This window comes from Ischnura elegans (genome assembly GCF_921293095.1).
Source record: "Ischnura elegans chromosome 13 unlocalized genomic scaffold, ioIscEleg1.1 SUPER_13_unloc_1, whole genome shotgun sequence".
NCBI lineage: Eukaryota > Metazoa > Arthropoda > Insecta > Odonata > Coenagrionidae > Ischnura > Ischnura elegans.
Window position 1 is genome coordinate 17,351,413 of NW_025791657.1, and position 14,470 is coordinate 17,365,882.

Sequence of the window (14,470 nt, forward strand, 5' to 3'; positions counted from 1 at the left end):
TACTTGAAATAAAAAGTCGTTCAATAAAGTGAGATCAAATAAGAAATATGTATTGGGCCACAGATTAGGAATTGAAGGATACAGAATATCAGTAGCAAGACAGATCAATAGAGAAAAGCGCGTGGAACGCATTTAAAAATGTATCGGGACATTTTTTAAGAAATATCATGGCAGAAAATTATCATGATCTGGTGGCTATGTTTATATAATTAAATTGTACCAAAATATGGGCTGCAATATGAATTTTAAAATCTATTTTCTTGACTCAAACCCTGCCCTTTTCCACCAAACCTAAGCGCTTTTAGAGATGAGCAAAGAGAGGGTTTCGATCAAGATATTTTACATTTGGAAAAATAGAACCAAGGAAATTTCAGCAACATGTTATCAGATTACTGATTGACACTGAATACGAACTTACCATTTGCTAAATATATAAGAAAATCCTACGAAAGTACCTATTTTTCACATTTTTAAAATCACGATTTATTTGATTAAATATTCTTGAACCCTTATTTAGTTCGGTTGTCCTAAAGAAAGTAGACGTGATAGAAAATATCTGAGCCGAGATTTGGAAACAGAACGAAAAGCACCTCAAGGATCATCCGACAACATCTCTAGGATAGAAAAGAGTTTTTTGTTGACCAGTGTATTTAGAGTAGTAATTCCTGATGCTCAAAATCGCTCCTCGCCATTGCTGCCTTGCAGATTACGTCTTGCGAATATTTATCCTGTAAATTTTCAGAGACGAGAAAATGAGGAAGTGGAGATGGGCTTTCAGTGAATTTTATCACGAGTGCCGGAGTAGGAGAGGAGAAGGAAAGGAAATGAGGGTTAGAGCGAGATAGCGGGTAAAAGTAAGGCACTATTCCTAGGGATATCAAATGCGCCATCATTGTAGAGAGGAGTACGAAATACGTTCGAGCCTCGGTTCGAGGCAGGCAAATTCACCGTCACGACCTTGGTGGCTGAAAAAAGACCGTATTTGAATTTCCCTCGTCTCTTTCCAAGGATTATATACTGTTAGAAAGGGAAGCCATCCTCCTGCGAAGCGATGGTAGCGGCACAAACTTTGTTGGGATACTTTTTTCCCCCATAGTACATGTCAAACTAAGTTGCTCGTATTCGAGAAAGACTCTTCACACTCGTTGCAAGAAAACAGTTTCTCTCCCGTGTGCGTGCGTACATGTCTAACTAAGTTGCTCTTAATCGAGAAAGACTTTTCACACTCGTTGCATGAAAAAGGCCTTTCTCCTGTGTGAGTACGTACGTGAGCGTAGAGACTGCCTTTCCTAGAGAAGGACTTACTGCACACCTTACATATAAAAGGCTTCTCTCCGGTATGTGTTCGCAAGTGACTGTCGAGAATACTCTTCTGATTGAAACACATGCGGCAAATGCTACAAGGATACGGTTTATCCCCCGTGTGCGTACGAATATGTCTAACTAAGTGGTTCTTAATCGGGAAAGACTTTTCACACTCATTGCATGAAAAAGGCCTCTCTCCCGTGTGTGTTCGCATGTGACTTTTGAGATTACCCTTCCGAGTGAAAGATTTCTGGCAGATTCTGCACGAGTGGGGTTTCTCTCCCGTGTGCGTGCGTACATGTCTAACTAAGTCCCTCTTATTCCAGAATGACTTTTCACACTCGTTGCATAAATAGGGACTTTCTCCTCTGTGAGTACGTACATGAGCGTAGAGATTGTTTTTCCTAGAGAAGGACTTACCGCACACCTTACACATAAAAGGCGTTTCTACTGCGTGTGTCAGTGCGTGACTCTTGAAATGACCTCTATGAGTGAAAGACTTGCTGCAAGTGCCACAAGAATACGTTTTTCCTCCTGCGTGTGTAAGTTTGTGTAGGGTGAGGTCCCTTTTCTGAGTGAAGGACTCAGTGCACTCGCTGCATGAATATGGTCTCTCTTCCTCTCTCGGACCCACGTGATTGCGTACATTTCTAACGCTAGATGACTCTGAAGATAAACCCTGTGAAGTTGATTTCTCTCCTACTGTGAAACTTCTCGTCAATCGTCTTATGTTTTTCTCATCCCCTTTTCCTCCACTAATTTCCTTCATGAGCACATTTTCTTTTTGCATAGGCTCTAGTCTTTTCCTATCCAGCCCACTTAAAGCCTTTGAGATGGTAGGCTCGCAAGAACTAATGTGTCCGCTTGATGGAAGTGCTTCCAGAGACACATCTACGATTGATGATTCTGCTGCAGCATCAAAATTACGAGCAACAAAATGAATTTTCATGTGTTTCATTAGCTCCTTTTTGTTGTTGAACACATCTCTGCAGTTAAAACAATTATATGAATCTTCGTTTGAACTGTAACTATTCCATGGATTTTCGATCAAGCAATTAAGTACCTCGTTGTTGCCTCCCATGATGGTCTCACAGCCACTTCTGTCATTTCTACTTATTCTGATAAATGTTAGGTTATGCGAGGTATTTGGTGCATCACAACCACTTCTCTCCCCAACAACAGCCATTGCGGGTCCACATCTGCTGCTTTTAAGTGATTCAATGTCTTTGGTATTACATTGTCTGTCATCAGGAATTGAGCAACTTGATATCTTATCAGAGTCAGAAGCACCACATTTTTCCAAGTTTTCATCTATCAGATTTTTCTCTCTCTCTTCATGGGAAGATCCAGCGTTGGAATCAATTTGTGTCACCAAAGGTGTGGGACCAATGCATTCATTAATTGAATGATTCCTTAGATTTCCTTCTGCAAGCAGATATGAAGTGGATGTTGTTTGCTCGGCAGCCAGGACCCCTAGAAGAAAATTTCAAATAGCAACTAACACAGTCAAATATGAAATTTAAGACTACAACATCTTCCATACAAAATCCATTGAATGGACGGAAAAATGCACAAACAGGTGGTACAATAGCTGCCCAAGTTGGACTTGAATAGAGACTCAATGTAAATGAATGGAGGGGAAAAGAACACATAGCATAAAAATGACGAGGGCAACAGGGGTGTAGTAGAACAAAAAAGACTAAATCATGGGTTAAAATGAAACGTATACAAATAATTAAGCACAAACATACGCACCACACGTATAACTTCCAATTGCAGAAAAAGAATAAAATTAGACCCCTTTCAGAATTGGTCCTTAAAAAAGGGAAAAATATTTTTCTTTTCAATCGAATATTTAATGATTGGTGAATATTTCCTAAATTAAAAAGGTTCCTAACAATGGCAATCACATTAAATTTTGTGGTACTACAGATGAGTAGTACGAAAAATTAGTTTGAAATTTTCCTGGATTAGTTTTCATAGAGGTAATTAAAAATTTAAAGATAAAAGCAATGAATAAACAGCCAAAAGAAACTCCCTTGAGTGAAATATACCCAACTTTCATGAGATAAGCAATGGTTTGGAGCGGCACCGGGGGCAGATATTCCAAGTATGGCACGCAAGCCTGAGCTCTTATTTGTGTGGAGATAGTAGCATTTCCACTCTTTTTCAGTATATGCAGTTAAATCATTTCCCAAGCTTTCTTCTGCGGAAAACCAGTTCTTATAACTTTAGAAGATATTTAATGAACCTTTAAAATGCCAAGGGCAATCAAAGCAGAAATTTTCAATAATTAGTAAAAAAAAACACCACAGGCTGCCATCTTGTATTACGTCCTGCAGTATAGTTTTCGCACAGAATTGGTCCGTTAGATCGACGTCAATTTTCGTTGTTGTAGGATGTAACCATTTCAGATTTATTTTGGCTATCCCTTTCAGCATCAATGGCATAGTTGTTATGCATTTTAGAAAGAATAAGGACTAATTTATTATTTTGGGTCCGTATGACATTATCGTACAATTCTTCTGTGAACTAAAGAGAGATAAATCCCCTACTTTGCTTTTGCAAGGGAAAATTTCTCTCCAAATTCACCTATTTCTTTTTTTTTGCACCAACGTAGGTCTTCTTCATTCAGCAATTATTTTGGCTAAGGGAACAATAGATTTTTCTTCCCTGCTGTTCATTATATACATTGATGAACTCTGCTCCCGCATTAGCAGTAAAATAGGTTTATTTGCTGACGACCCTGTCATCTATCGCGAAATTAGTGATCCCTCTGACTATGAAATTCTATCATTGGACTGAAACAACGTTAATTTGTGGAGCCAAGAGATGGCACTCGAACTTAATCTGAGCAAATGCACGACGGTAAATTTCTTGTGGAATTCGTACAACTATAACCAAGTTTATGCAGCGGATGGTGTTAACATGGTGGCAACATACGAAAAGCCCTACCTGGGAGTTACGATAACTTTGAACCTATTGTGGGGAACACACATAAGAAATATTTGTGGCATAGCCCTGAAGAAATTAGGATTTGTCAAGCGTATTGTGGGAAGATTTTCAGATGAGATAGTAAATATAGGTGGTATTTGCACTCGTCCGACCGCACCTCGATAATGCAAAGAGCGTATGGAATCCAGCAAAGAAAGACTTAATCAGCGAGCTGAAAAAATACTAAGGAAGGCTGTGTGGTTCGCCAAAAACCGCTACCTTTGTACAGAAAGCATTACCCAGATGTTATTTGAATTGGACTGGGAGCCACTGGAGACTCGAAGGCTGTATGCTAGGCTTAAATTTCTTGAACAGTTGGGAATGGATTTCTTTAAAAGCGACACGGAGGACAAAATACTAGAGCCCTACTATATTTCCAGGTCCGATAGAAGCGATAAATTAAGAGTTGTTTTGCGGAACGGGTAGATATGAGAATTCATTTTTCCCCCGAGTCGTGAAGGATTTTAATAAACGCTAGTCCTAATTCCCATAGAGCATCTCCTTTTTATGTAAGAACAACGGAAGTCCTAACACCCCCTACCTCACGCCTTTCAGGGTATTATGCAGATTGAATGTAGAATCATTTGATTGATATCAAGAATTTGGCTGTTTCTTCGCCATACTGATTTCATATCTGGAGCATACCTCTAAATTTAATATTATGTCAACCATATTTTCTCCTCCAAGGAAGCTTCTTGCCTAGTTGTCAGTAAAACCTAACAAAGCACCATTGCTAATACCAAGGACATAAGGGTGAACAGGAATGCACTCATTAAAAGATTTTCGCTAATTTTCCCACGAATTTTAAATGGTCAAAAAGCAAAGCTAATTTTTTGCCCTCATTTGACCAAGTTCCATGTTAACATTTTCCATCAACCCTGAAATTTACTTTTCATACTCAATTCTCAAACAAAATGCTCCATTCTGGCTTTTTGGATTTATAATTTTGAGGATTCGCACATCCCCCTTTTTCACCGGCATTTCTGGAAAAAAGGTGTGTAGATACTACGAGTAATTTTTTTCTTTCAATAAACTAGTCTCCAAGCTTGGTTGAAGCAAGGCAGCATTCTTTTTCTTCATCTGATATGACTCTTTTACTATCAAAAATGCCAAATAGAGAAGATGAAGAAAAAAATTCTTAGCCATAAATAAAAATTCCTAAAAGTAAAAAGCTCTCAATGTCAGTTACATACCCAACAGTTTCAGTGAAACAAAAATATTTTGTTAGGGAAGACCATTAAACACGATACAGATGAATACAAAAGGGTAAGTAAATATAACACTTCTCCCCTCTTCAATTACCCTTTAAAATAAAGATATCAGAAAATATGTATGGATGACTAATTCAGGCTCTTCATCCTTCTGAATCAGTCACAATAAGGCCGATTTCAGAAGAGACGACTTTTCACATTCCTTCATTCTCCGCATCGCACAAGTAAATCCAGAGTTTTCTCATCTGAAAGCGGTCTGAATTTCACGACCAGTTGACGCTGTTGATGGTGCAGTGCCTGGCTCGATAGAAATGGGTGCAGCGGAGAACACGGTGTCATTTGACTCGTTTGAAGGCATCCGTACATACATTAGGTTATATGAAAGCACGGCACCGTGCCACCTGAAAGTAGCCTAAGCCTTATCTGTATACAGCTATTTGTAGCCTTTGAAAGCACTCACCCACTGCTTCCATTGTAGTCTCAAGGGCTACTGTCCAATTCTCAATAATTACTTTAGTCACAGTAAATGTTGGCTAAATAAAAGCATTAACATATACATCCTCCACATTTCCAAGTATAGAGTTATTTGCAACCAGTAAGAGTACTCACCAAATGCAGACTCATGGGCAGTAGTTGAACTCTCAAATGGGTCCCCATCCTCACTTAAGGTAGGCTGGAAGTAATCATCAAGATATTAATCATGCACGAAAAGAGATTCAGGTCTTTTTTTTGAAAGGATTGATATAAACTTTTTTATAAACCACATTACAACAAAACTTGGAATTCCTCACAAATTTTTCCTTACAAAGTAAAAATATTTTCAACACTTCAGGGAATTAAATATTATTCCATTTTTTTCAACATGTTAACGGTCTTTGATTTATGTTCTGCCTGCATTGTTATATTATCTTCATTAGATAACTCTGCAATGGATGTAATTTAGTTCATGTGATACCATAAAATAATTAAGGTTTCTTTCGCAACGAATGAACCGAATGAACGTAATGCAAGCTAGGCATCTGTGTGAAAAAATGGGATAAAATCTGACACTGCATTGCAGAAAAAGATTTCCACATAGAAAACTAAATTCTTCCGTGATAATGATGGAAATAATGTCGAACAGCAGGCATTTGTAAGATTTTGTACAATGATAAGTAGAAATATATTATGAAAAAAGTTCTGCATGCGAATGTTGAACCTAGTACCTCCAGATAGTAGCCAAACACAATAACCACCACACTACTGCTGCTACTTGAAAGAAGACCATTTCTAGGGGAATATATTAGGTATATAAATGTTGAACTGCATTCCACTTTTAAAACCATTGGTTATAAAACCCAATATGGGATTTGTGGAGAGCTCCCAATGAACTACAACACTACAGAGTTTGATTGAAATGTGAGAACTGATTTTCTTAATGAGCTATGAATTATCAGTCCTGGGATTTCATATTGTAAAATAAACATCTTCATGAGGCATGATTTTTTGGTCGCCGGATATTTTATAGTAAAATAAATATCATATTGATATTTGCTTTATTGGTACCAAGATTTAACATAGAAAAATCTAAGGCAAGAAAACTACAACAATTACAATAAAAATAAAGAGGAAAAAATGACTTATTTTGAATTAAGAATATGTACTTGTTTCAGTTATAAGTAAATTAGAATCGAAACTGCCTGTAAATACTCGTGCGTAAGCCTGACAAACAAGGGGAGCCCACAAACTTTGCTACGCATTTTTCAATGCCGTATTTTTTATGGCCTTTGGAATGGTAAACACATCCCTGAACTAGTATTGGTTCCGTTGTATGGGCCTTAGCTTGGCTGCAATTGATTCATTTTCATGCGGTACTTTTCACAAGCCGCCTATAGATACATAATATCTCACCTCTTAGCAGACGGGTCAGGTGGGGTAATGGTAGCATTTCAGGCTACCACACAGGGGACCAGGGCTTCGTCACGGCTACATATTTTTTTGTCTTCATTATGATCATACGGCGTCAACTTTTTCAATAATTTTAGTAAGGGTGTTAACCTCAAACGAAATTACCAATTTAAGTAGATGCTAACAGTGAGTTTTGGCTAATAATTCACATTGGTGAAAAAATTTCTGCAATAGGTGCATTACATTTTCTTTTGTGCTCCGTTGAAATTTGTGTGCTTTTCAAACGATCAGTCTCGGCAGGAAGTCAGGCTCGAATGGCTGACGTCACACACAGCTACTTTGCTGACTGCATGCTTTCAGTGAACGCTGTTATCCAAGCCGTGCTTGAATTTGCGGATGCCATAGTGAGAAATGCCTTCGGATTGTGGTTTTATGAGGGCTAATTCTAATACTGTGTCTAATATGAGCTAAGTAATGCCTAATGCTCATTTTTCATTTTCAATTTTTTTTGAATAAATAGTGGTCAAGGCAAGAAAAAGCCTAAATACACAGAAAATAAATCTAATAATGACATTTTTAGCACTCTGGAAATTCAAGGAGTCAAGCGTGCGAGGTAAGAGTTAATGCATATTAACTATGATAACACTGTAAAATATGTTAATTGTACTCATGAGTATATTTTGTATCAAATACTTAAGTTTGTTACCATTTACTTGGCCTTGGCTGGTTTCCATCTCTATTTGAATCATACCCTAGTAAACGGTGAAATGGTTCTCGAGGGATAAATTTCATATTATATCAACAATCTGTGTCACACAATGCTCGTTTTTTTAAGTTTGAAAGGCTTTTGATAATTTCTAGCCTTTAAAAAACTATGGTGACTACAAGGAACTCATATCGTAAAATAAGCAGTTATGTTCCTCTCAGATTCGTCCGCATCAAAACATAGAATTGCGAATTGTTGTCAATATTTATTCTTATGAAGATTACTGAAAGGCCACTTGCACACGCACCGATTTTGGATAGCCAGTAATATACCGGCCGATATTTTACTGGTGCTGCTTGCACACACCCCGGATATTTACAGGTCAAAAGATAAGTTGCTTGGTTGTTGAGCCGGTGCTGGAGACCAGTAGTGGCAATGGTCAGTAGCTAACCAACTTTTTACCGGTGCCAGTGTGCGGTTGGCCAGTGTGCAAGCTTCCATGCCCTTCCATTGCTCACTATTGGAATGTGGACGGCCGTCCAAAATGGGTGTGCTATGGGTCTAGGGGTTGAAAACTATTTCAGCACTGCTAGAGAAGAATATGGCGATTCAGCAGTTTGTTATATCCAACTTAAAAGAGAATAATATATAAACACTATGAAAAGAAGAGTTTCTCCTCAGCACAAAATAAGAAAAAACTACAGGAAAAAAATTTTGTCATTAATTCTTCCACCATTCCCAGATGGAAACAAAATTTACAAATTCATTTTTATCAAAAGGTACTAAATATTTGATGGTATAACATTTTTTATACTAAATCCATGTCAAAGCTTGTTTTATTGGATCAGAGGTCTTTAGTATTTTAATTTCAAAACATTCGATTATATTCTGTACTTAGCTGTAATTGGATTGAAAAGAAAAAGGTAGATCAAATTTATTATGCTTCGGAAAAATTATTAAATTTTTAAAGTAATTTGAAATAAGAGAAGGTTGCGTGGATAGTAGATCCAAGGTTTGTCTTACTGATTTGGAATTGGTCTCCCAATCTATCCAAGCTGTAATTTGATTTTAATTTTCATGATAGTGATGAAAATGTCTGTGTTGGCAAACTTAAATATTCCAAAGAGCAAATCAATTACATACATTGGATCATTAGGTATTCCTAAGTACCTCTTGCAGTATCTTCATTATAAAGTCAATAATATTATTGTTTCCACCAACTCCAAAACTGCCAGCTGCGTATGTGCTTGAGAAACAAACACGGTTTAGCGACTGTATGGCAATCTCTGGTGTACTAAATCTAAGACTAAGTTGGGATCAATTAACTTCGGCGATCATTGAAAGCAGTATAAGCATTATTCTTAATCTTTTATAAATTATTTTCCTTCAAATAACTTCAATAAAAAATGTTTTTGATTGAAATCTGTTTGACTTATTTTGGAAGACCACAAGTAAAACTGTTTATCACGTTAACTGACATTATATGTCTTATATGTAACAATGGAATTCGGTATACGTTTAACACTAACATTAAAATGATATCCACAGCAATAGTACTATGTTTTCTGCTGATTTTTGGTCATCTTGCCTTGCTGCAGTAAACCAGTTCCTTCGAATATGAGAATTTAGGGGCACAGCATCAAAAAGTTTTCTAGGATTTTTCATTGTGGTCGATTTACAAAGCCATAGAAAGCAATATATATGCGCCTTCTTCCAAATTTCCTCCATTTTCACCCTCGTTATTTCTTCGCTGATGCAGGATCACCGGTTTGTAGAAAGGGTTAACAGGTTCCGCAAGAAGTTCGCTGATCCTCGTATTCTACACTTTCTGCTAAGCCTTTCAAGGGTTACATTTTTTAATGTAAAAGCGCTGAGAAGTACACCCCTAGGGGTTACTGCTGCCAGTAACCCCTAGGGGGTGAACTTTCATTTAAGACGGTAAAAAAATTGGTGAACAACTCTATTGCAACAACCATAGACATGAGAATATTTTTTATCATCATAATGGCATTAAGGTATTTAAGCAGTGTCATTTCAAACACGGTGATACAAGGACTACACTAGCAAGGGTTGGTGTGTGCCAAAATGTTAATTTTTTCATTGATTATACTGATCAATGTCCACATAAAATATGAAAACCACTCTTGGGAGAGCACATGCTATTACAAGCTCGCAGCGATCAACAACATGTGTACAGACATAATTAATAAGAACACAAAACGATTTTAAAATGCCATATTTTTCGAACACTTGTAATACACTTTACTCCAATGGGAGTTTACTTATACAGTACCTATGTGCTAAAAAAGAACATTCCAAAATATAACTTCAATTTATAAATAGAGTGAAATGAAAGTTGATGACCCTGGACCGGGCGTGCTGTCATAAAATACGTCAACCCTCATTAACCAAGGATTTCAACATAGTGTGTACATTCTGGGCTAGAATGGTCTCATGTATTCCTAAAATGTACTTTCATCGTCTATATTGCGAGTTTTCAAAGTTCAAAGCATAGCAGCTAATTTTTTAAGAACAGCAAGAGGAACCCATCACACGTGGCGTAAAAATTACGCCGCGTGACCGGCCGTGTACCACCTGTGTACCTTTATATCTGTATCACCCATAATGTAAAAGATTTAACTAATTTCTACAAATAAAGATAAATTTTAACAAAAATCGAGTGTTATCATATATCCACATAAAATAGGCAAAGTATGCCATTCACCCGGTTGTGTAGAAATAACAGTCATGCCCGCTAGAGTGTTAAAAGCAACAATTACACCAAATGTGTCTTGTGCTCGCCGCTTCCCAAAATCTTCCGTAGCCCTTAAATTATAATAACAAGAGGCCCACCAACAAATGTCATTTCTTAAAAAAAAGCCAGTTTTATAGCCCCCTACTAATCTTTTGGTATGTTTTTGAGGAGAGTATCAAGTGGAGCCTTCACTTCTCCACGTTGGAGATGACACTGCTTTATGCACACAGACACTCCAAACTAATGCCTATTCAATGGAACCACTGCTAGTGCAGGGATGTGTTCACCATTCTCATGGCCATAAAAAATACGGCATTGAAAAAGGCGGTCATGGTCTCCCCTTGTAAGATGAATGGAATTTGAAAAAGGATCTTTATACTTCCAATATAGAGTACCACTGGAAATCCAGGCTCCTGCATTGCAGGAATATGGCTCTCTGTTATTCACCACAGGGAAAAAAGTGGAAGTTGGTCACTTGTCAAGATACAGCTTAAGATCATTTGCATCTCATCCCTTGCGATGAAGGCAAACAAGTAGGCCACTTACTGAGGTACCAATAAAAGTAGCATAAACGTGCCAAACACTGTTTGCTCGTGGCCACTACATTCCCACTTTCTTTTGTGTGCTATTGAATGCTAACCAGTTACTAACAAGCATCTATGAAAGGCATTTGACACCAAAATAGTGGGTAGCTTCTGAAAATCACAGGTATTTTATGTCATCATGTGAATAACAGCAAACACATGAAACACTATGGGCCACCGAGGAGCCCCACGTCCCCACTGGAGGGCTAATAAGGTTAAGTTTATTGGTCCCAGGATTTTATATATTAATGTATAAGGCAAGAAATCTACTACACAAATGAACAACATAAAAAGGAAAAACAGATTTTTTATGATGAGAAAACTTATTCGAGTAATTAGTAACTTTCAATCAAATGGGTTACCTTTAAAGCCGTGTAAAAATCAAAATTTCATCGCATTTTTCTTGATTAACATTTCTGCCCACTATCTCCTCCAACAATTAATCAAATTCCATAGCAATAATTCTATACATACCTGGGCATTCTCCTCAGGAGATGGTTCCTCCTTTGCCCCGACCAGCGTCCAGTCCAGGTCTGCCACCATGGCTCCCCTGCCCTGAGCTTCCACCTTTTCGTCTTGGGAAGCAGTCAAGGTATTGGGCTGCAACATAATCCCCAATCATCATCATTAATGATTGAGATACAGAAAAATAAAAAAACTTTTGAGAATTCATCACACAAATAAAAATAAAGTTAGTTTCAAATGGATATATTCTTCATACTACCCTGCAAGCTGCCTCAAGGTAATTAATGTTAGGAATTTATAACATTTTTACTTATTTTGTTAAAATTATCACTTTACTTTATTCCTATTACTTCCTATTTTCATCGCAAAATCCCTCCAAAAGCCACATGATGATCCTCAGTGCAATCATTTCTGGAGATGCAGAACTCCAGATAAAATCTTATTTGTCACTGTAACTTATTTTACGAAAGAACTTTGCATGAGAATCCAGAGCTCATAGGTAATAACATACATTCATGGATATAGGGTCAAAAATGGAGGATAAATTTAGTGTATATTTTGGTTTATAATTCAGTTTAGAGACATCAAACATTTTGACAAATAAATTAAACTTACTCAGACAAGATATAACAGAAGGCCATTTTGAGTAAACAAAAAAGAGAAATCTGTATCTAAACTCCTTATAGGACACAGCTTGCACAGCTTCAATGAGAAAATATGAAGGTTCATTTACTCTGCATGGACAACTGATAGGTAGGAATGGGAAAATTTCGCCATCGTGAATTTTGTGGATTTAGACACAAAGTGTCCTGGTAGACGTAAGACGTTACAAAGTACACCAAAGTGACTGGGGATATGACTTTTGAACTCACGAAATGTTGCAAATTGTGTCCCAAAATACGAATTTTTATTTTTTTGGAGAAAATTTTGAAACTAATTTCAAGCACAGGAAAAAGCATTACATTACACGGAATGGTTTCAATTCGATTAAAATTAACACAAGTGAGAGTATTCCTTAGGTATGTGGACAAGTGCAGTTCCTCATGGCATAACTAATGTTGCGATACAATCGCGGGAGGATGGCATCGCGTGCTTTCGATTTGCTGCAACATATGGCATCTCTCATCCTTACTCTGAGGGAATAACCATCTATTTTCTCTCCGAGTTGAACAACAGAAGAGCAATGTATGCAACTTTTTCTTATCAACATCACAAATGGAATATTATATTGGTTGAGGAATCTGAAGCATGCCCCTAGAACTGTTGTAACTCCGTGAGCATTAAAATCAGATTTCAGTGGTAAATTCTGAGTAGAACTGTCCGCTAGCCCGGCGCTAGCCTGATGAATGCACCCATGGACTGCACGTGCCTGAATATCTGCTGTTTGGATCTCTACCTTTTAGCTATGTCTGTCAAATAACTGATTTTTCAGCGGCAATTGTTAAATATTGATGCCGGTGTCTCAGACATTCTAGTTATTTTGACAAGTTAATGTAATGCAGAATGAAAAATTAAGAAAAGGGACAGGGCTTTTCAGTATCAAAAGGATGGATTTTATTGTATCGATTAAAGTATGGTACTGTTCAAATTCTGCAATTGTTAGGTAGCTTGGGAAAGGAAAGACTCGATTGAAAAACATTGGAAATCTTCGAAGCATCTAACTGCTGCAAAATTTGGTAAGTACGGATATTCTTTAAAGTTAAAAACATCAATCTCTATCTGCATCTACTGCTGCCATGAAAAACCAAATTGATCATCATTTTGGAAAGTGGGTAGTATGAAACTTTCTCAAAGCTGACATTCTTCTCTACAAATTGGAAAATGAGCACATGAAGTCATTTTTGAATGACAGGAATAGAAGGATCAACAACTTTCTTATATCCACATGGTGATATATTGAGACCGACCATGGTTTCGTTGCAGCGTAAAATTATCAAGGTCGCTGTAACGAAACCATGGTCGGTCTCAAAGAATTACCATGTGGAAAAAGGAAAGTTGTTGATCCTTCTATTCCTGCGATTATGGATTTCCACAAAGTTACACCCGCTACTGTAAATTATTTTTGAATAAATTCGTTGGGGGCAAGTATACGATTACAGCAGCTTATTGTAAATTAAGTCAAAGCATTCTAATCCTTTCCATAGCCATAGGAAAACTAACATTTTATTTACCGCTGTGAATAATTTTACCTCGCTACTGGTGCTGGAGAAATTACCTACATTTGCCAACTAAGGGACAAATATATTCCTGATCTAAAATACAACACGAAGACTCAACTGAAGGACAAGTAGGTGATAGTTTTTTGTGATAAAACAATGGAAAAAAGAGAAGAAAATGTTTTTGTGATCCTGCTAGAAATTGCTGCACTTCTTGATAGTGCAGTGGACATTGTAGTTGGTGACGTGTGTACTTTGGAAACAGCTAATTCAAAAACATGTTCAATAGCAATTTTAGACAAACTGAAGTGGTACGAAATACCACTTGATAATGTAACAGCATTAGTGTCCAACTCTGCTCGCTACATGACAAAATTTTTCATGCAATGGAGGATTTGTTGTCAGAC

The 14,470-nt window shown here is 37.3% G+C and overlaps 1 protein-coding gene across 1 annotated transcript; it reads right to left on the bottom strand.

Moving 5' to 3' along the window:
- Positions 1–721: 721 nt before the first annotated feature.
- LOC124172202 (zinc finger protein OZF-like) lies at positions 722–11,954 on the bottom strand. The gene is made up of 3 exons (XM_046551623.1): positions 11,917–11,954; positions 6,120–6,183; positions 722–2,778 (listed from the first exon to the last, which is right to left on the bottom strand). Exon 3 carries the CDS (start codon positions 2,489–2,491, stop codon positions 1,103–1,105), a length of 1,389 nt encoding a protein of 462 aa, XP_046407579.1. The 5' UTR covers positions 2,492–2,778; positions 6,120–6,183; positions 11,917–11,954; the 3' UTR covers positions 722–1,102.
- Positions 11,955–14,470: the final 2,516 nt, after the last annotated feature.

Excerpts from the sequence above, each read along its gene's own strand:
- LOC124172202 (XM_046551623.1), bottom strand. The coding sequence starts at position 2,491 with ATGGCTGTTGTTGGGGAGAGAAGTGGTTGTGATGCACCAAATACCTCG.